This window comes from Pisolithus orientalis (genome assembly GCF_024613125.1).
Source record: "Pisolithus orientalis strain OTSU chromosome Unknown F5J12scaffold_1, whole genome shotgun sequence".
Classification (NCBI taxonomy): Eukaryota; Fungi; Basidiomycota; class Agaricomycetes; order Boletales; family Pisolithaceae; genus Pisolithus; species Pisolithus orientalis.
The window spans coordinates 921,890-941,427 of record NW_026260782.1 but is presented as its reverse complement, the minus strand read 5'-3'; the positions used below and the strand labels follow the sequence as shown (position 1 = coordinate 941,427).

At 49.4% G+C, this 19,538-nt stretch overlaps 6 protein-coding genes across 6 annotated transcripts; 4 read left to right on the top strand and 2 right to left on the bottom strand.

Annotated features, from left to right (window-relative positions):
* Positions 1 to 23: 23 nt before the first annotated feature.
* F5J12DRAFT_791427 (ribosomal protein L6e-domain-containing protein) lies at positions 24 to 1,126 on the bottom strand. The gene is made up of 4 exons (XM_051743883.1): positions 1,045 to 1,126; positions 566 to 892; positions 427 to 543; positions 24 to 376 (listed from the first exon to the last, which is right to left on the bottom strand). Exons 2-4 carry the CDS (start codon positions 890 to 892, stop codon positions 125 to 127), a joined length of 696 nt encoding a protein of 231 aa, XP_051605606.1. The 5' UTR covers positions 1,045 to 1,126; the 3' UTR covers positions 24 to 124.
* Positions 1,127 to 1,178: 52 nt separating this feature from the next.
* F5J12DRAFT_791425 (pyrimidine 5-nucleotidase) lies at positions 1,179 to 2,305 on the top strand. Its single transcript, XM_051743882.1, has 6 exons — positions 1,179 to 1,264; positions 1,318 to 1,407; positions 1,460 to 1,570; positions 1,623 to 1,765; positions 1,823 to 1,939; positions 1,990 to 2,305. Exons 1-6 carry the CDS (start codon positions 1,243 to 1,245, stop codon positions 2,245 to 2,247), a joined length of 741 nt encoding a protein of 246 aa, XP_051605605.1. The 5' UTR covers positions 1,179 to 1,242; the 3' UTR covers positions 2,248 to 2,305.
* Positions 2,306 to 3,903, bottom strand: F5J12DRAFT_791414 (uncharacterized protein). The gene is made up of 8 exons (XM_051743881.1): positions 3,761 to 3,903; positions 3,190 to 3,710; positions 2,955 to 3,133; positions 2,802 to 2,832; positions 2,676 to 2,751; positions 2,593 to 2,624; positions 2,433 to 2,541; positions 2,306 to 2,386 (listed from the first exon to the last, which is right to left on the bottom strand). Exons 1-8 carry the CDS (start codon positions 3,819 to 3,821, stop codon positions 2,313 to 2,315), a joined length of 1,083 nt encoding a protein of 360 aa, XP_051605604.1. The 5' UTR covers positions 3,822 to 3,903; the 3' UTR covers positions 2,306 to 2,312.
* On the top strand, positions 3,786 to 6,378 carry F5J12DRAFT_791392 (DNA polymerase epsilon, subunit B). The gene is made up of 13 exons (XM_051743880.1): positions 3,786 to 3,840; positions 3,891 to 3,953; positions 4,031 to 4,097; positions 4,151 to 4,289; positions 4,336 to 4,510; positions 4,559 to 4,709; positions 4,766 to 4,900; positions 4,953 to 5,080; positions 5,138 to 5,195; positions 5,247 to 5,466; positions 5,521 to 5,828; positions 5,881 to 5,991; positions 6,044 to 6,378. Exons 3-13 carry the CDS (start codon positions 4,065 to 4,067, stop codon positions 6,179 to 6,181), a joined length of 1,596 nt encoding a protein of 531 aa, XP_051605603.1. The 5' UTR covers positions 3,786 to 3,840; positions 3,891 to 3,953; positions 4,031 to 4,064; the 3' UTR covers positions 6,182 to 6,378.
* A 19-nt stretch (positions 6,379 to 6,397) lies between these two features.
* F5J12DRAFT_917842 (golgi-body localization protein domain-containing protein) lies at positions 6,398 to 15,857 on the top strand (the record flags this gene model as incomplete). Its single annotated transcript, XM_051749205.1, has 18 exons — positions 6,398 to 7,388; positions 7,436 to 7,698; positions 7,745 to 7,807; positions 7,860 to 10,937; positions 10,994 to 11,060; positions 11,108 to 11,255; positions 11,305 to 11,551; positions 11,598 to 12,393; positions 12,442 to 12,524; positions 12,579 to 12,788; positions 12,840 to 12,904; positions 12,954 to 13,364; positions 13,417 to 13,678; positions 13,727 to 14,359; positions 14,407 to 14,921; positions 14,970 to 15,069; positions 15,122 to 15,577; positions 15,792 to 15,857. Exons 1-18 carry the CDS (start codon positions 6,497 to 6,499, stop codon positions 15,855 to 15,857), a joined length of 8,355 nt encoding a protein of 2,784 aa, XP_051605602.1. The 5' UTR covers positions 6,398 to 6,496.
* Positions 15,858 to 16,432: 575 nt separating this feature from the next.
* On the top strand, positions 16,433 to 19,538 carry F5J12DRAFT_13286 (cobalamin-independent synthase). The gene is made up of 9 exons (XM_051738088.1): positions 16,433 to 16,571; positions 16,621 to 16,762; positions 16,816 to 16,983; positions 17,031 to 18,018; positions 18,074 to 18,312; positions 18,369 to 18,642; positions 18,700 to 19,053; positions 19,105 to 19,144; positions 19,198 to 19,538. The coding sequence occupies exons 1-9, from the start codon at positions 16,535 to 16,537 to the stop codon at positions 19,248 to 19,250; spliced, it is 2,295 nt and encodes a 764-aa protein (XP_051605601.1). The 5' UTR covers positions 16,433 to 16,534; the 3' UTR covers positions 19,251 to 19,538.

Below are 19,538 nucleotides of genomic sequence, written 5' to 3'. Positions count from 1 at the left end.
CACAGGCACACAAACTTCACTGAGGCTGATGTTCGAAAGCCAGTGGGTAGCATAAAAGAAATATCATGTACGGGAAATGGCACACATCATAGCTCTGCATAGCCTACTGCATTAAGCCTCACCCTCAGAAGACCATCTGATGAGGGAATTGGCCCTTCGTTAGCCCAAAACTAGCTTTCAGGTACTTGGCCAGATTCTCTTGCTTCCGAACGGCGGCAACGACAGCCTTGTCGACCTCCTTTTGGTCAGCCGACTTGGCTTCGGGGAAAGGTTCCTTCGGCTTAGGCTTTCCCTCAGAGAAAAACTCTAACTCAGCCGAAATTGAACCTTTGATGGCAGTTTTGGCAAAGTAGGCATCATCAATCCTCGGGTCAACCTATGTGGAATGTGAATTTGACACGGGAAATGAACGATAAAAAGTATTACCTTGAATCCCTCAAGATCTATCTTTGTCGAAGTGGCAATAACATACGCTTGGTTGACCCTCCGCAAGGGAACGCCATTGATCTTGTACGGGCCAGTCACCAACAACAAACCGCTGTCCTAACTGCTTCAAGAACACGACCCTCTTCCCTCTGAACCGCCCAGCGAGTAGAATGAGCACCGTCCCTGGTACGATAGATGGTCGAAGCTTGGTTGGCTTAGGCGACTTGCGACTTTTCTTTGGTTGGCGAACGTCTTCCGCGGGATAGAAACGCGGGGCTTTTGAGGTAGGTACGAGGCGAGTACCGCCGTTCTTCTCGCCACCAACCTTGACTTCCTTCAATTGGGAAACCTCGGCAGCGGCTGCCTTCTCTGATTTTTTTGGGCCCTTGTACAGCTGACGGCGGGCGCCAGCTTGCGAACGCGAAAAGCGTCCAATTCCGGGTGCGAGTTGCCTGCTACGGGCCATCTAAGAGGTGATCGTGAGTGAAACAGATCGACACCACATCCATCTCGCGCATCCGCCATCCATCTCAAAGGCGAAACAACGGTACCGGCCCATGACACAAGACGGACAGGATGTCCAAAGAGACCTGTATGCGAACAGTAAGGCGCACTTACGGGGTCGGTGTCTTGAGGAATTTGTCGTGGAGGTCGTCAATGGCCACGGTGGGGGCTTGGGAGATTGGGTTAGTCGGAGTTGGCCTAGTGGGAATGAACTTCCTGATATGGGAAACGCTATGGTCCGTTTATACCACCAACGATTACAGTAAATCGACCAAGCACCCTGACTCTTACCCAGGATACCCCGGCTGCGTCATGTCTCAAGGATTTCCGGAAGGTGTGATTCATTTGGTACTCCTAATCGGTCCTATCTTCAAGTGCATAGGAAAGATCCCCGCATGATCATATGGTTCGACATAGATAATACGCTGTACTCAGCAAGCACCAAGATTTCACAAGCAATGGGACAACGCATTCACGGTTGGTCGCGTTTGCCGAATCCTAGATGGGAACCAACTTGGAGAATATCCAGCATACTTCGTTTCTATGGGACTTGACGAGGACGAGGCATCGGACCTACACTTCAAGTACTACACACAGTATGGACTTGCTCTGCGTGGTCTAACACGTCATCACGACATAGGTATACCCCTTGATACTATGTTGGCTACCTTGGACTAAAAGTTCCTATGCAGATCCTCTTGACTTTGATCGTAAATGCGACGGCACTCTTCCCTTGGAAGAGCTCATCCAACCTAACCCCAAGTTAAGAATGCTCATTGAGGATTTGGACAGGACGAAAGTCCGGGTATGGGCATTGACGAATGCCTACAAGAATGTACGCATGAATCGGTCACACGGCAGTTTACCAATCTGTACTCAATTGCATGTGTAGCATGCCAATAGAGTCCTCACCATCCTCGGTGTACGCGACCAAATCGAAGGCGTAGTGTTTTGCGATTATGAAAATCCTAACTTTACCTGTAAACCAGAGCCAGAATACTATCATAACGTGAGACTTGTGACCTGTTTCCAGGTGCATCTGATGTCGTACTGTCCCAGGCCATGAAACAGGCTGGTATTTTCGACCCGTCCAAATGTTTATTTATAGACGACAGCAAACAAAACGTTGTCGCGGCGAAAAAGTTGGGCTGGGGACGATGCGCACATTTTTACGAAGCCGGGCTTGAGGCAATGGAGGGTGGAAAATTGAAAACTTTGGGTCGGAACGGTGATACCGCTGCAAGCGCGAACGGTGTTGTAGTCATCACCGATCTAGAAGATCTTAGAAAGGTCTGGCCAGACATATTTTCGAAATAATTCGCCGTACCCTACGTAAAACTACACTAGGAATAAATGGATAGCGGGAGCAAGGGGACCGCCATTCAAAACAATGTAACTGTTACAACCTGGGAAGCCTCGTTTACTTCTAAGATAACACCACTATAGCCATAGAGCCCTGCAACGCTGTCAAATGCAGCTCCTATATAAAAACGGGCACTTACGGGATACAGGACTAGGTAAAGTAATTGTGTCGTCGTCATCCGTACGGTCGAGTACCATCGATTGCGGCGGTGGATCTCTTGGGCTCAAAAAGTGGCTAATTGCCTCAAACTGGAAACGGTGAGAAAAGTGGCTGCAGTAATCACCGCACGGGTTTCCCACCTTGTCCGAGAGACGCATGCGTGGAGGGGTATCTTGATACGTGTGGGTTAGTTTCTGTCATTAACACTGAGAGCAAAAATCACCATCCTCGTCGTCTTCAGGTCTTCCTTCCAATTCCCAAGGACAACGTTTATAATGCTGGAACAGAGGCGACCCAGGCTGCAACCCATGAAGAAGGGCGGATCAATCATTGAAAGCAGAGTGCTCACCACATTGGAGTGTAGTATGATCTTGCGTACTCTATGAGTTTGGCCAGATATAAGGAAGTCGATTCCGTGATGAAAGTAGTTGTAAAAATCTGCGAACCGAATCTCGGACCATTCCAACTATCGAACCGTAGAACTCACAATCATTAGAATAACTGTCCCTCATCTAATTGTGGGTTCGGGGAATGAATAGCCATGCGGCCATCTTCTTTGTAATAAACTCGTGATGGGGGCCCGAGGTCAATGTTCAAGTCTTGAGCAGTGGTTTCTCCTAGACATATGTGCAGCGGAGACGACGAAGGGGCAAAAAAATGAAGAACAATTCCATGATGTATCTGCAACGTAGTGAGGCATCAGTAACGATAAACCGTTTGGCATGAAACTGAGATGCCTTGATAATTGCCCGCGAGATATCCCCGAACATTACTGGACACGGGATGACCTCGTCCAAAGCGTCATGTTCTCCCGATTGTGTTTCTTTCTGAGTAACAATGATCCTTTTAACTTCCTTGGAGCGTTGATCAGGACCAGTATGTGGCATCCCGCCTTTCAGGCTCTCGTTGATGGCGTCATCCTCGAAGCTAAACCAGACCCCAGGATACCGCAACTCGTCACCAGGGTATGTCGGACCAAATGCTCGAGTTATTTGAACCTTCACAAGCGGATCACCACCTGAGCAGATGACGGAGTCTTTGTACCGCAGAATTATTGGAGGATGAAGGTCTGTAATCTTCCTCAGGCAGATCGTGTGGAGGTGTTGGTGATAACCAGAAAACAGGAGATCGAAATGCGGACGCAAATGAAGGATCACTGGCGTCGTGGAGGCGTTTTCTGCGTCAAACTTAACCTCCACTTGAGGGAAGAGGTGCTGGAGGCTCCGGAGCATAGTTAACACGGCCCACAACGATGAACCTGATGAAAATGAGGGCCAAGAGGGCAATGATATGAAGGAAAGAACGAACCTAGCTCAAACATACCAATTCCAGAGCCTGGTCTTATATCGACCTCCAGAGTTGAAAGCATGATGGGAGGGAGTCACTGGCTTGGGTAGTGGTCAGGAGCATCACCTTGTCTAAAAGCGGACCTGAGTACCGCAAGACACTATCATCCAGTTCCATATTACAACCCGTCTCCCGCGTAGTATTTCAGAGCACTGTAAGTACCTGCTATCACAGCAGCCGGTGGGTACCATCGGTGCGCTTGATGGCATGCAGAACAACTCTTCCCCTTAGGTGCTAGGTCGTTTTGAATGTGGACATAGTGACCATGATCAACGGCCGCCAACGGACAATAATCAAGGTTCAGTTCTCTAACAGTTTATCATAGAATCTCGTCACAACGCAACTCCCCAGGTTTTTCGCAAATACAGTCACTCGCTGGGCCCAGAAGCTCTGCAATTCCTGGAAGAAATTCTCGATAGGCACGAAATAAAGGATGAAGATGTAGAGTTTTCCATCGAAACTATAGCCAGGGAGTATAACAAACAAGATGGTATGTGACTCCTATCGTTCATAGGTTGCCCCTTATACCCGTGTAGACGCTGTAATGAAAGTTTCACTTGATATCCTCCGACGGGTATATGATTCGCTTCAAGACCAAGGCGCAGATGACACCGAGTCAGAACTTCTTGACCCAGACAGCCACCTCTACGTCATAGACGCATTTGAGATGCCCCTCTGGAACTGGTCGCATGAGCGTGGAACCTTTGAGAGGTAGGCTCTACCTATTTCCGAGCATCACGCATTAGGCACAGTCCAAAGATCACCTATTCCGTCCACCATTTCTGGTACCGCAGAATCGCGAATAAACGCCATAAGGAATCGACTCTTTATCATTAGGCAGAGCATCTTGCGCAACGAACACTTCTCCCCTTCTACTATTCCTTCCCGTGACCGGGAACACCTCGTTACTGTATGTGATGAATCCTCCTCGTAAACCAGCACTCTACCACTTTCATCTTCCAACAGCTGAAGTCGTCCAAGCAATTGTTGGGGAGGGCGGGTGAAAGATTTCTACTACTGGGCATGCTCGTGCACAATAATGAAGGGACGTTATGCCTCGAAGACGCAGATGGTAGTGTTGCATTGGATGTCTCTAAGCTGGTCAGATTCTTCCATGATGACCTTCAAACAGGTTTCGACTGACACTTGGAAGGATGAGCCCGGCGAAGGACTATACACGGAGGGGTGTATTGCCCTCGTTGAAGGTGAATATACGAAGGATGGAACCCTCGAGGTTATTGCTATCGGACAACCACCCTGTGAGGATCGAGAAACCACTCGGTCAGCCATGATTCCCGTCCAGCTAGCACTTGACATACTAACGGTAATCTTCGTAAGGTCGATATATGGTCACATCGATTTCCTGGGAAAAGGATCGACAACTCTCCTTGAAGACGTATGTGTGGCATGCGCTGCGTAATGCCTGGTTCGATCTAACCTTGTACAGAATCAATACGTTCGTCGAGTGCGTGAAGAGTTGTCTGATGTCTACTTCTTTTTTTTGTCGGACGTGTGGCTTGATAATCCAGGAACATTTGTTGGTCTCCAGAAAATGTTCGATAATTGCATTGAGAACAGCTTCATCCCGAGGGTTATTGTCATGTGCGGAAATTTCACGAGCCGCTCGATCGCTCAAGGCAGTGCACGAGATATCCAGCGATACCACGGTATGGGGTTCCAAGTGCTTTTCTCCAACACTCAGTGACTGGTCTACCCATAAGAAAATTTTGACACCCTCGCCCAGCTCATTGCTTCGTACCCACAAATCACACGTATCACACATTTTGTGTTCGTTCCAGGCCCACTGGACTTGACTAGCAATGCGACTTTGCCCAGGCGTTCCATTCTCTCCTCTTTCACTTCCCAATTGAAAGCGAAGATCCCGAAAGTTCACTTGACAACAAATCCTTGTCGACTGAAATTTTTCGCTCAAGAGATCGTCGTTTTCAGGGAGGATACCATGGCAAGAATGTTGCGTAACACTGCAGAAGTGAAGCCAAACGTTTCCGGAGAGGATTTGAGGCGATATGTACGCGTCCTGCTTGTTTATGGGATTCTTCTCATTGGCACGGTACCATCAGCTCGTTCAGACTCTGCTCGACCAGAGCCACTTGACGCCTTTGACGTCTCAAATCCAGCCAGTTTCGTTTGATTTTGATCATTCTCTTCGGCTGTACCCATTGCCGACAGCAGTAAGGCGGTCATTGCCCATTGTATATTCACTGATTATATGTCTTTCTGAAGGTCGTAGTTGCTGATCGGTATGAAAAGTATAAGCTAACATATTCGGGCTGTCACGTATTCAATCCTGGTAGCTTTGTTGGGAGTTCCTTCACATTTTCGACGTATTGCCCTGCAGAAGGTAGCTCAGAAGAGGGGTAAGTCCGGAGCCAACGAAGAGACACTGATTGACCATAGTTTCAATTCAGGATTATACCCATGAATTTGGAGGACTGAGAGGGACGCAAAGTAGTTGTGTTGGACCCAGCGTACTATTGAAGTTATGTACTGACTTTTGCCTTGAACGTAGTCACGTGCTAGATGACGTTATATATTACCTTGCTTTCAGAGCAAGTTCACCTACTAGTGTTAGTGGATCAGATTTAAGTCGCTGCCCTCAGCGTCTTCCTCTCCCCAATACATCATTCGTTCTACCGATCCAAGCACTATCTCCTCGTGCTCGGAATCGCTTCCGGCATGCTGTCGTCGCAGTTGGTCTCCGGGCAGTCAAAGCTAGTCCTTGGTGGTTTAGTTGTTGCCTCATGTGCGCTTCTGTGTCCACCAGACCCATATTTCTGGATATCAATCTTCGCCTGGTGCTTGGGACTGGCGGTGTTCTTGTCTTTCATCCGTGCGTATCTTGCACCGTTCGTCCTCACGCGCTTTTCCAACCACATCCGAGTTCGGAGCGTCAGCTTGCGTTCCATTCGCGGTCTATACTTCCGCAAAGGCAATAAAACTTGGCATATCGACCGCTTCGCCTATACTTATAGTCCATCCAGAGATGGGACGTCCAAGGGGCTATGCTTCAGAATTGAAGGCTTTAAGCTTGAGGTTGATGCAGTCAGAGCGCCTCAGGCGAATCCACGCTCAAAACACAGACGGGGACTCGCTCTCACCGGTTTTTCGCCCTCGCCGCTGGCGCTGTATATTTGGTCTATAGTATCCAACCTTTACTCTGTGTTCGATCCAATGATCCGCCCCGCAAGTCGACTAATCGTGACTTCCATCCTTCGCCAGTTCATCCTCCTGATTCCTAGGCTTACGGAAACACTCCAACTGGAGGTCGACAGGGCAACAGTGTCGTTCAACTCCGTTCCAGAGATGTGTATCTGTGCAGAGAACGTGGTACTCAAGGGCCACGTGTCCTTTACTCAAAGCTCCCAGGGCCGGCGCGTTGAGGAGCCTCACCAGTCTGAAGGGTATCAGACGTTGAATGCCAGGGCCCTTGCAATGGGCGCGTGGAAGTCTCGTTTGGTCAATAATTTTCAAAGAACATGGACTCGAACATGGGATCACACCCTGGGTTTAACAACAGGATCGATGGCGTTTGACCTTGTCGCCGGAGGTATTGAAAGTTCTAGTTTTGGTCAGTCTCGGATATTTGACGTCACTCACTACTGACATTCCCTCTAGGTCACGGCAAGAAGGAACTACTGGTGTGCATCTCAAGCCCTATCTTTATCGCTGGATCTGCGCGTTTTAGCCCGAGGACCGGTACGGTTGAGCCAAGTAGCTTGCAGAGCCATATCAAAGTGGGCGGGATTCAGATCAACGTTGATGCCATACAGGCTATATTATCGACGTTGCCTATTTCTCAAGCAGAAGAAGCCCCTTGCTCGCCCGGCTCAGCTACTGGCCTTATTGTTTCCCCTTGGGTAAGGACCCCTTTTAGTGCAGTGAGTTTTACATTGCGGCATCAGTAGCAGTGCTGACCATTGGTAGATGTCACTGAATTCTGAGTATGCCGGATCGCAGGTGGAAAAACGAGAGAAACGGACATCACTAGTGAGGACGATACGCTTTTGCCAATCTGCCCCTTTCTTACCCCGTGGTCTAGCCAGTGGAGCTTGTGCGAAGTGTGGAAATTAGTTTAGGCTCTATTACAGTTTCAAAGATCCTCGGGGGTGGCCATTACCAACTTGTTGCACGAGGCTCATCTTGTTCGTTTGAGCCCAGTGATTCCACTACTCACTCTGCTCATTATGCGTGGCTGGGAAGACGTTCGCCACTTTCGACGGCTTACCACTCTTCGTTGATTATGCAAGATATTTCCTTATTCAAGGTGGAAACTGCCACTCGGAGAAGAGGAGAACGCCCACTTATATTCGTCGGATCCACCACTGTACATGGCAGCATTGCCGACTGGCCCGCAATAACTCCAGTAGACCCAGTGCTTCGTGGAGGCGCGACCGCTTGCGTCCTTCTCGACGTCAAAATCGCTACGTTGTTGCTTACAGACAAACTCAACCTTCTGATGCAGCTTGAAGGTGGCAGGTCTTCGGAGAATATGCCACAATGGGATGACCAACCGTTGTTACCTGCTATCCTGTCACCAGTGCCACAGGTGGTGTTTAGCTTCGCAGTTGGGTCAATCTCTGCTCGGATGGAATGCCTTTCCCAATCGAAGGAGCCAATAATTATGGAAGTGGATACGAACGGAATCATCCTCAATGCTACCTCGAGCTTCTATTCAGGACCGTCAATTGTCGCGCATCGAGGTGCTTACGATGTTACTCAAGACTACGTTCCACTACGTATGACGATACCTCTCCGTTGCGTGTTACACCCCGTGTTCCTGCGGTTGCGCTGCAACTCTATCAAATCTACTGGGAAGCGCATGTCAAGATGGGGTTCTGAGTCTACACTCAGTGATACAGTGTTCTGCCTGGAAACCGTCGAGGTAAATGGAACTCTCACGGCTTTTGGAGAGCTACACAATGAAGACCAGCCGATCATGGCCAGACTGAATACTCGGTCTTTCTTCACCACTCTGCATTGCCGTACTGAGGCTGCGCTGTTTGAGCTGTGGCATCCCAAAAGACTCGAAATCCTGAGCACTTTGCTGTCGTCACTACCGTCTTCACGCCTTTCCACGAGACCTTCGCGGGGACCACCAACGTTACCGACCGGGTACTCTTTGTCCTTAGCGATTGCGCGAACTGCACTTTTCGTGACCGGGCCAGACATTAATCCCACCGCTGACGAGGCCCTTACTCTTGGGGTCGCCTTCAGCACCGGTATCTCTTCTCAATTTTGCTCCGTGGCAGCCGACCACATTCGTTCTGTGACGTACTCTCGGTCAGAGTCACAAGATCGACAAAAGTTATTTCTTCCTCCCAACAGACTTGGAGAAGCGATCCTCTCTGCGAGGGCTTCCAACCCATCCACTGGCGGTGTCGCATTTGGAAAACTCATGCTTTGGAATACGAACCTTCGCTCAGCAGCAGCAGATCAATTTTCCATGGATGATCCTCTCATTCTGGAGAGGGATAATACAATCCTGGATGCCAAACGCATCGTGTCGATGCAGAACTTTAGTATCGACATGAAGTGCACAGTGCAGCCATCATCCCCAGTTCGTATAGGGTGCGATGGGTCTTTCACTATAGACAGCTTTACTCTGTTCTTTGACCTTTCTCTGGTGCATTCTGCATCCGCAGCTCTCCGGACATTGCAACGTTTGAAGCAATGCACGGGTGTGTCGTCTTCACCATCTCCCCAGCGCCCTTCGACAAGCGTCACTTTGAATGGTACAATGAAAGTCTTTCGTGCGCGCCTCAGCTTTCTGGATCAGAAGATTGTAGCACGCGTCAACCATATCGACATCTCCACCAATCCTGATGGGAATCAAGGCTATATTGACTCCCTATTCTTATGGGTTCCAGTGGAAGCCCCGAAAGCACGGGCAATCAACGGGACTTCGTGGGAAGAATTGGGCCGTATGTATAGATGCACGCTGTCGTTAAAGAAGTCCTTGTCGAATCAGGTAAACGTTGCAACGGATAGCCTGCGAGTGCGCATTCCCTATGGCTACGTCCTTGCAGAGCTGTCGCAGGCCACAGTCATCACCGTCAAGGCCATGCGGCACCTGATGCATATGATGATGGTGGGAAAGTACACCCCAATGCCTGTTCCTGTCGCAGAGGACGCAAAACGTGTGCCAGACATAGCGTTCACGTGCAGAGTGCTCTGTCTGGAAGCTGCGGACGATCCATTTGAAAGTCAACTGGGCTTCAACTACAGGGTTGGTTTAGAAGCAGCTAGGTCGAGGCACCGTCGGGAAGAAGCATTCGATGCGAAGGCTTCAGCCATTGTATCGGGTATTTCAGCTTCCCGTGACCCCCAATCTCTACACTCCGACTACCACTTCGATGGCAACCATTCGATTACTCTTCAGGAAGCGCGATGCCGCTTGGATATGGCTCATTCCATGGATTGGATGTTGAGGCATCAGCGCCAGTCCCGAGAGCGCGCTATTCAAGAGGATTCGGTTTTCCAATTACTTCATGGTTCCATACCGCTCAAACGTCCCACGAAGGTTCCAGACTTAATCTGGTCTGCAGATATCCAGCGTGTCCCGCCATTGATTCGTGTCATAATTTCCGGGCTGCGTCTGCGCGTTAATGAGCCTTCGTTCTCTCTGCAACGCCTTCATGACTTCTTGCACGAACAGGGGAACGGAGTTCCGCACCAGACTTCGTATTCCCTACTTGTTCCCATGCATCTGACGTTGGCTCTTGCATCACTTCAGGTGTCATTGCGCGACTATCCTTTACCGCTGCTGTACATTCCTCCCCTGTCTGATGGTGATGACTCCTGCACATTTCTCTTCGATTCTGACCTTGTTGTCGCGGAGGAACTGGGTCCCGAATCATCGGTCGAATGGATTCCTTGCCCTTTCTATGACTCCGACGAACTCCCTATTCATAATACCCAAATGTTGCTTAAAGTACCCAAAACACTTATGCCTGTGAAGACATACGCACAACCGTCGATACAGGTGTCAGCGCATGGTCCTACTGCATTCGCATGGGGGGTGAGTTATAGTCCAGTACTGCAGGACGTGGTGAGAGTTTTGGAGAGTTTGACACCGGAAGCCCGAGACCCTTCCTCCCCTCTGGGTTTCTGGGACAAGGTGAAGTCATGACCACCATACTTTAAAAGCGTTTCAGTCCTAACGGGGTCTACCAGCTGGGGTTAGTTTTCCACTGGAGGATACATGTGTGGTTCAAAGAGGAAATACGGTTGTATTTAAAAGGTGAGCATGGAGGCCAATAATGATTCTCCATTTTAATGCCGGATTAGGCAGCCGTAATCCATACGTACTGGAAAATGAAGGGGCTGGCTTCGCATTTTGCTGGCAGGGTAAGCCACGCATCAATATAGGCTTCGAAAACGACGCGCGAGAGATTGTGCAAGTGAGCAGCGATGCGATGTTAATCGTCATCCCGAAGTATGCCAACATATTGCATGGTTCTCGTGCTTAACTGAACTGCAGTCAGATTCGACTCCCCGCGTATTACTGCGCTTACACAAGGTCGCCTTGTGTCCAGGAGCGATTGTGTCAAAATATGTGCCAAACTCAGTTCTGGTGTAAGATTTGGCGTAGGGATCGTATTTGAGCGTACATGCGGTTCAGAGTGCAAGACTTGTACCGGTTCTACTTTCGACCGATTCTGTCGAAAGTTTACTTTTAGGCCTCACTATGACGTTCAGCTTGTTCGGGCATCGGAAGCGACAGTAGCTGAGGTGAGTGCTATTTTTTCATCAGTTGGTGTGTTGCTGATTTTTATAGGCCCGCCAAGATTCATATGAACAATTCCGTTCGGACTTCCTGCATCTTTCTATTTCATTGGCATCGGGGTTATGTCATTCGGAAGCAACTCCACCACCAAGTAGCCTCCATCTGACACCTAAAGCGTTCACTAACTTTTGGTCGTGGTGGGGATTGTTTGATGACTTGGCGGTGCCTATCAGGCAAGGGTCGTACTACCCTCAAAAGCAGATGTCGCCCAAGTTCTCGCGTCATCTAGCAACGATTAAATATCGGATATCGCTGCCGCAGGTGTTCATCACTCACACATACCTGGATGACACAAAAGAGTCCTGGGTCAACGGGACAACATGTTTCGTGGGTATGAAAGCCAAGGTTAACCTCCTTCAAGCAGATCTGCACCAACGAGAGCAAGAAACCATCGCCCCCGGCAAGGTCCCCGATAGCATCCAGGTAGTGCGCCACAAGCCATTTTATGCTGCCGAGGTCATAATGAAGGATCTCGATGTTCGAGTTCTGCAAGCTACCTTTTCGGAGCCACTTAAACAGGCTGTCCCTGTGTCTTCCGGTCCAGACAACTCTCCCAAGGCACCCCTTTCGTCAAGTTCTGAGATGCCCTCTTCCTGGATGGACAACGATGACTTCGTCGAGACAGATTGGTCTCCCCAGCAACAGCCTCGTGTTCAATTGCTACGGGTTCTTTCGTGCCCCAAGTTGACATACTTCAAGAGGCACTCGCAACACGCTGAAATCCAGGCAGAAAATAGTAAGTTTGGTAATGAAGACACGCATATCTGCCTCCTTGGCTGTGAACCTTGTAAGATCACTGATTTCGTTGCGTTCTGGACCACTCATGTCTATCCAGCCGTCCCGCAAGTAGAGATAAGCCTGGCGAAGGCAAGGATCTCTGTGCTTCAGGAAGAAATGAGGTCAACAGAGAATGTAGAGGTACGTGCCTAGGTTTCTGAACAGCTGTGGTTCGTATCGTTCAAAATGCACCAGAAACACCGTGCATTAGACAGAATGATCATCTTACTTGGAGAGTATGTCGCTCATCTTCGGGAAATGGACCAACTTTCCGAGGCAGCATTGAGCAACCTCTCGAATTACTACATGCCGTCTGATTTGATTTCCGCAAGCGAGTGGGCTGATTTTGAGAATGTTTATCAAGTCCATGCACCTAGTCTCTTCATGTGCGATTCCGTACGCGACGTGAGTCCTGATTATGCATCTAATGTGTGGTGGACTGACGGCTGCCCGAAGCTGCTGATCCAATACTACAACTGCTCGAGAGCGCGTCGTGGTTTTGAATATCATATGGCAACTCGGTAAGGCGATCGACTTTCTAACCCTGCGTCCTCTCACTGCTCATAATAGAGCCGTCAAATTCATAAGAGATCAGGCTGAGACGTTGATGCCGCGTCCCAATGATCAAAATGCTGACAAAATGAAGACGTCGGTCAATGCAGCGCAAGCAGCGGCATCTGCTTTGCGGCGGATACTAACCAGGGAGCGGGGAAGCACATCGCTGGATATCCAATCGGAGGTTCCACCCGTGCCTCTTGAAGTCAACCCCCTCGATGGCTGGGAAGAAGGTGTCATCCTCCGCAAGAGTCACTTCTGCCTTCTGCTGAAGCCTCAGATTATCCTCCTGAATACCGAGTCTTCGAATGGTATAGCGGAAGCATCTACTGTGGTGCTTGCCGCCGTTCAAGCAAAATTACAGTCGTTTAAAATAATGGATGCCTCAAACCTTGAAGACGCTGTGAGTGGCACTATTATCACAAGGTGGGTAGGGAGAGAGCTTCACAACCAATTTTACTCACTTCATCCGCGCCAGAAACTACGTGTCGCTAGATGGTCTTCAAACTTTTTGCCCGACTCTTGCAAACTCGCACGGTGACGGACCGGTGCCTCTCGAAGTTTTGATAGATTACAGATGTGAAAGCGATGCATTTGATCGCATAGTGCCTCAAACCAATGCGACAGGTCGCTACGACCGGTTTAATCGGCTTCGTCTCCGCACAAAAATCGCTCCATCCAATCGCGTGTACGGAGAGCATCCGAGCAATTCGCGACATACGCATCTTTATGATGAAACAGTGAGGCTCGTCGCAGACTTGCATCGGAATGTACTAATTTGCAACCAGGACCTTGTCGAGGTTCGTGTTCCCCAGTTCACAGTCTCAGCGGACACTCGTCACTTCCAATTTATATCCGACATCATCACGAATCTCGTCCTCTTTTCCGATGTTGCACATAAGGCTCGCCTGGAAAAATTGGAGACTCTCCTTTTCGCTTATGATTTCACCGACCTCAGATCGGCGGCCCAGGTGGTTACTGACCTCCAGAACCGTCTCAGGAGTGCGATTGATACGTACAACGATGTCGTCCGCCAACTGCAGGGCCATCGTTCGGAGCCCAAGTTAGAAATACTAAAGCTTCAAGCTCATGTGCACCTACTGGCGGAGGAACTCAATTTAATATTTGATGCGATTCGACTTGCTCAGAGCAAGACAGATGACAACATTGATCAAAAGTCCGCTTTACTTCTGCGCGCCTCCTCTTCTGAAATCTCTTGGAGAATGAACGATGAACGTCGGGAACTCCTAGCTAAACTGGCCTTGCAAAATATCGACTTCACTTGGCTAAGCAAACAGGACAGCTCAACAGTGAGCAGGTTGACGATTTGCGACCTCCAGGCTTTCGACGGTTCTCCTCATGCTATTTGGACGGAAACTGTATCGAAGTATGAAGAACCTTCTAACCATTCGTCAAACAAGGTGCATGCCGATGCTGTGTTCTTTCCCCAAGCTCACTCTGATTGTAGCGAGATCTTTTTCTGGACGCCAACTGGATAATATTAGCTCCTGTTGGCGGCATTACCATCTACGAGAAGTTCCAGGTGGATTTTCATCCCATTCGGCTTCAGCTAGATGCTCGTCTTGGTCAGCGTATTATGGAGTATATATGGCCATCTCGGCGAGGGAGGGATAGAAAAGCAGCATATGATTCGCACCAAGGGAACGAGGAGGTCTCGGGCCAGAGTGCAACTAGGACATCCTTCGACTCTCCTCGGTTGTTGCAGAAACCGCGAACGTCTCTGGACTCCGGTGGACTGACTCCATGGAAAAAGCTAGGAGGGTCTCGGTCGTTCACAGACTTGCGTAGTGCTGCAACAGAATCTGCACATTCTTTGCACGGAGTTCAGGAGTTGGAACCGGATTCCCGTGACAACTCACGCGGAGACAGGAAAGACACCCGAGGGGAGCCCCGCAAAGACGACGCGGTCGAGATGAAGTCACGCTCATCCCAAAAAACCTTTATATTAGTCAAGATTTCGAGGTATGTCTTCCTACCGTACTCCTGATCAACGGCTCAATTCCCACACAGCTTCGAGCTCTTATTGAGTATCATGAAGGCCGAATCCTTTGAATGTCGCGATGCACGTATTCGGACTCACGCTCTGGAAATCCGAAATCAGACTTGGAGTGTAACTGTCCCCTTGTTTCTAAACTGAGCAGCATATTCTGACTCCAAGATAGTTTGAAGAACTGGTAGACCAGTTCATTCCTTCAGACCTAACCTGGAAAGGTTGGGTACGGATGGCTTTTCAGCAGCCACTCATACCAGTCCTCCCAGTTGCCCGCGAGCTTTTCTCTAAGACGAAACTGATCGCTTCCAAAGGCGCAACACGAGCGGACTCCCGGTTGTCACCGAGCATTAACCCCGCCAATAGGAGTAAATACACTGCCAAAGATGATACCGTTAGAGGCAAGCGACCTCGCAGGTCGTCGTCAAGTACCCGCCCTGGAGGCTCTGAGGCTTCAACCATAAGTATGACTGGACTACCCCTGTCTAAAGAGGGGGAGGTGACCACTGAGCAAACCTCCGTTGGTATAACGCGGGACACCAGTAGCAATAACTCACGAGGTCGCACGAGGTTACTCAGTGTCTTTAGTCGAGGGAAAGGTGCAGCAAGAGGCCCTCTGTACTCGAGCGTGAGTGTGTCGACAGATAACTTGTGCACTGGTCTCTTAACGTACATTCAGATTGACCACAGTTCCTGCGATGACCCTTCAGGGTCAACCACAGCTCCTTCCGGTTCCTAGGTATGTAGGACTAGTATATCAACATAACTCTAATCTGCTAGTTGTTCATCTTCGTTACTACTGCCACTTTTGAAACGACCACCTGAAATGTAACATGATGCAGCAAACGTCCGGTTTTTCGAAGATTTGTGTTGAAAAGTCTCCACGGGATTCTCAGGGTACAAAATGATTATTATCGTGTACCGAGATTGCACTTGTTGACCGGTCGCTTTCTGAGTTGCAAAACTTCACATTCGCAACGGCCGACTTGTGAATACCCCCTATACTAAGGCCCGAAGTTCACCTTGATCAAGATGCCTGGATGTGACTTGAGAGATGGGGCGCCGACCATGGAGCTCATCGAGATCGTCGCCATTACACAGGTGTCAGACTAGCCTCTGAGGTCAAGACAATGGTGGGCTAGCACGGTCACTTGGATGCAACACTCATGAAGGTGAGCCCTGGTGTGAGTATCATGAGCTACATATTGTTCAGAAGCTGAGTGGGCACACGCGTATCTCCACCTTAAGGGCTAATTCGCAATACCATGGGTGGACATTTCACCAGAGAAGCTGGTCCTGTCCACACGGTTGTTATTTCAAAGTTGGTAAGGTAATCGAGAATGAGAACGATGTGTGTTTCAGGTCTTGAAAGGGAAGACAAATGCGGTACTATTTGACTGTATCACGAATGAAAATAGTTTCTCATGCCCATGAGAGGTTTCGGGATAGTTGATGGGACGAGCCGATTAGATCTGATTGTGACCCACTTGTCAACTCAGGGCAGGCATTCTCCAGAAAATACAAGATCACACCAGAAAAGCGGGTTTCGCTTCATCGTTCTCTTCCCCCGTCCTCCATCTACGAAATGGTTTTGTCCAGCGTTCTTGGCTTCCCTCGCATTGGTATACTATACTTACCGATCCTTGTCAACCTACTCACTGTTATCCTTAGGTGCGAACCGCGAAATCAAAAAAGCCGTCGAGGCCTACTGGGCCGGTAAGGCCTCTGTGGAAGATCTTACAAAGGCTGCTGCCGATGTCAGAAAGGCCAGTTGGACAAACTTGAAGAATAGAAATGTCGATTTGATCCCTAGGTTTGTCCAGTCACTTCGCTTTATGTGTCGACTCTGATCGTCCATCTCGTCAGCGGTGAATTTTCGCTGTATGATCACGTCCTCGATCATTCCGCAGCATTCAATGCCATCCCCAAGCGATACACTGGACTTGGTTTGTCCCCTCTGGATGTTTATTTTGCTATGGGCCGTGGTCGTCAGGCAGCCGGCGTTGACGTCCCCGCTTGCGAAATGAAAAAATGGTACGTCCATGCCATCTGCTGTAACCACTATGCTGATTTGTGTGCAGGTTTGATTCCAACTATCACTACGTTGTCCCTGAACTTTCCGAGCAAACCGATTTCAAATTGCTCTACAACAAAGCTCTCCAAGAGTACAACGAGGCGAAGGGTCTGGGTATCAACACCCGTCCTGTTATTCTAGGACCTATTTCATACCTTGTTCTCGGGAAGGCTGCCAAGGAAGCTCCTGCCGACTTCCAGCCCATTTCGCTCCTGCCGAGGCTTCTCCCTGTGTACAAGCAGTTGTTGTCGGAGCTCAAGGCAGCGGGCGTGGACTCAGTTCAGGTTGATGAACCCATACTAGTGCTTGACAAGGCTGCTGGATTGGACAAACAATACGCATCTGCTTTCGCTGAGCTTTCCCCTGTTTCACCCAAGATAGTCTTGACCACCTACTTTGCCCGTCTTGATTCCAACATCAACTTTATCGCCAAGCTTCCCGTAGCTGGCCTTCACATCGATCTGGTTCGTGCTCCAGGTCAACTCGATGATGTTCTTGTGGCCATCAAACCTACAAGCATTGTTCTCTCACTTGGTGTTGTTTCTGGTCGCAACATCTGGAAATGCGACTTCGCCACAGCCCTCAAGCAGGGTCAGAAAGCTGTCGCCGCTCTCGGCGAGGACCGTGTCATAGTTGCCACGTCTTCTTCGCTTCTGCATACTCCAGTTACCCTGGCTTCGGAGAAGAAGTTAACACGGGAGCAGAAGGATTGGTTCTCTTTCGCCCTGGAAAAGGCTACTGAGGTTGCTACTATTGCTGCCTTATTATCTGGCTCTCAAGACCCGAAGATCGCCGCAGCGTATGAGGCAAATATAGCTTCCATTTCCAAACGCCGGGAGTTCGAGCATACGTCAGATGATGCCGTCCGTAAGCGCGTGGCTTCTATTACATCCGATATGTACCACCGGAAGAGTCCATTCGTCGTTCGCAAGGAGATACAAGACAAGCACCTCAATTTACCCAAGTTCCCTACGACAACTATTGGTTCTTTCCCTGTAAGCACATCGTTTCGACTTACTCATTCACCGAGACCTTAATTTTCTGTTCTAGCAAACGAAGGAGATCCGCAATGCCCGTGCTAAACTCGGCAAGGGCGAAATTACCGAGGTTGAATACGAGGAATTCATCAAGAAGGAGATCGAGGAAGTGGTCCGTTTCCAGGAGAAAATCGGTCTTGACATTCTTGTGCATGGCGAACCAGAACGGAATGACATGGTACAGTACTTCGGTGAGCAGTTGAATGGCTTCGTCTTCACCCAGAATGCCTGGGTGCAATCATACGGGTCTCGGTGAGGAGTCTTGACATTCCCATAAGACACTGCCTGAGAAGCTTTTGTTTTTTTAGATACGTCCGCCCCCCCATTATCGTCTCAGATGTTAGCCGCTCCGCCCCAATGACCGTCAAGTGGAGTAGCTATGCCCAAAGTCTCACGAATAACCGAATGAAGGGTATGCTTACTGGTCCTGTCACCATTCTTAACTGGTCGTTCCCCCGCGATGACGTCTCGCGCAAGTTGCAATCCCAGCAACTAGCCCTCTCCCTCCGCGATGAGGTCATCGATCTCGAGAAAGCTGGTATTAGTGTCATCCAAGTCGATGAACCTGCCATTCGAGAAGGCGTGAGTGTAGTACCTAGTTTCACTCTTGTTCCGTTTTTAAAGGTTTCCTCGTTTTAGTTGCCGCTTCGTCGTGCCGACTGGGACGAATACTTGGAATGGGCTGTCGACACATTCAAACTTGCAACCGCTGGTGTCACGGATGCCACTCAGACGCACTCTCACTTCTGCTACTCGGACTTCGATGATATCTTCCCATCCATTCAACGCCTTGATGCCGATGTTATTTCCATCGAGTTTTCGAAGAGTGACATGAAGCTGCTGCACACATTCCAACACTTTGGCTACTCTAACCAGATCGGTCCTGGTGTTTATGACATCCACTCTCCTCGTGTTCCTAGCGAAGAAGAGATTAAGGAGCGACTTAAGGCCTCCCTGGCCATTATCCCTGCTGACTTGATGTTTGTAAACCCTGTAGGTTATTCTTTTGGTGCTATCTGAGACAGTGCTGACTAGTGCTTGCAGGATTGTGGTCTGAAGACTCGTGGGTGGAAGGAAACCGAAGGTACGCAATTTTGCCTTCACTTAGGCAGCGGCATCTGAGTCACCGCTTCTCAGCTTCCCTCGCGAACATGGTCGCCGCGGCTCGCTGGGCCCGCCACAGCGCATGATTCCTTTTTCTTGCGCTTCAACAGCGCCCAAAGAGCAATATTTATCCAAGACTTCTACAAGAAGGTACCACTTGACCTTGGGTTGTTGTCGCGATTACATCGTGTCCGGCCCGATGACACATCATCGTGCGGACGACTTTTACGGAGATTCTGCATTGTGGGCTCGGCAGGAGTCATGGCAGTAGAAACTTTCCGCACTTAGTAGTTGGATTTCAACAATCCTAGATTGTATTGCATCGTCCAACATCGTTCTTCAATGAAACCACGTGCACGTCATTCCTTATCTAC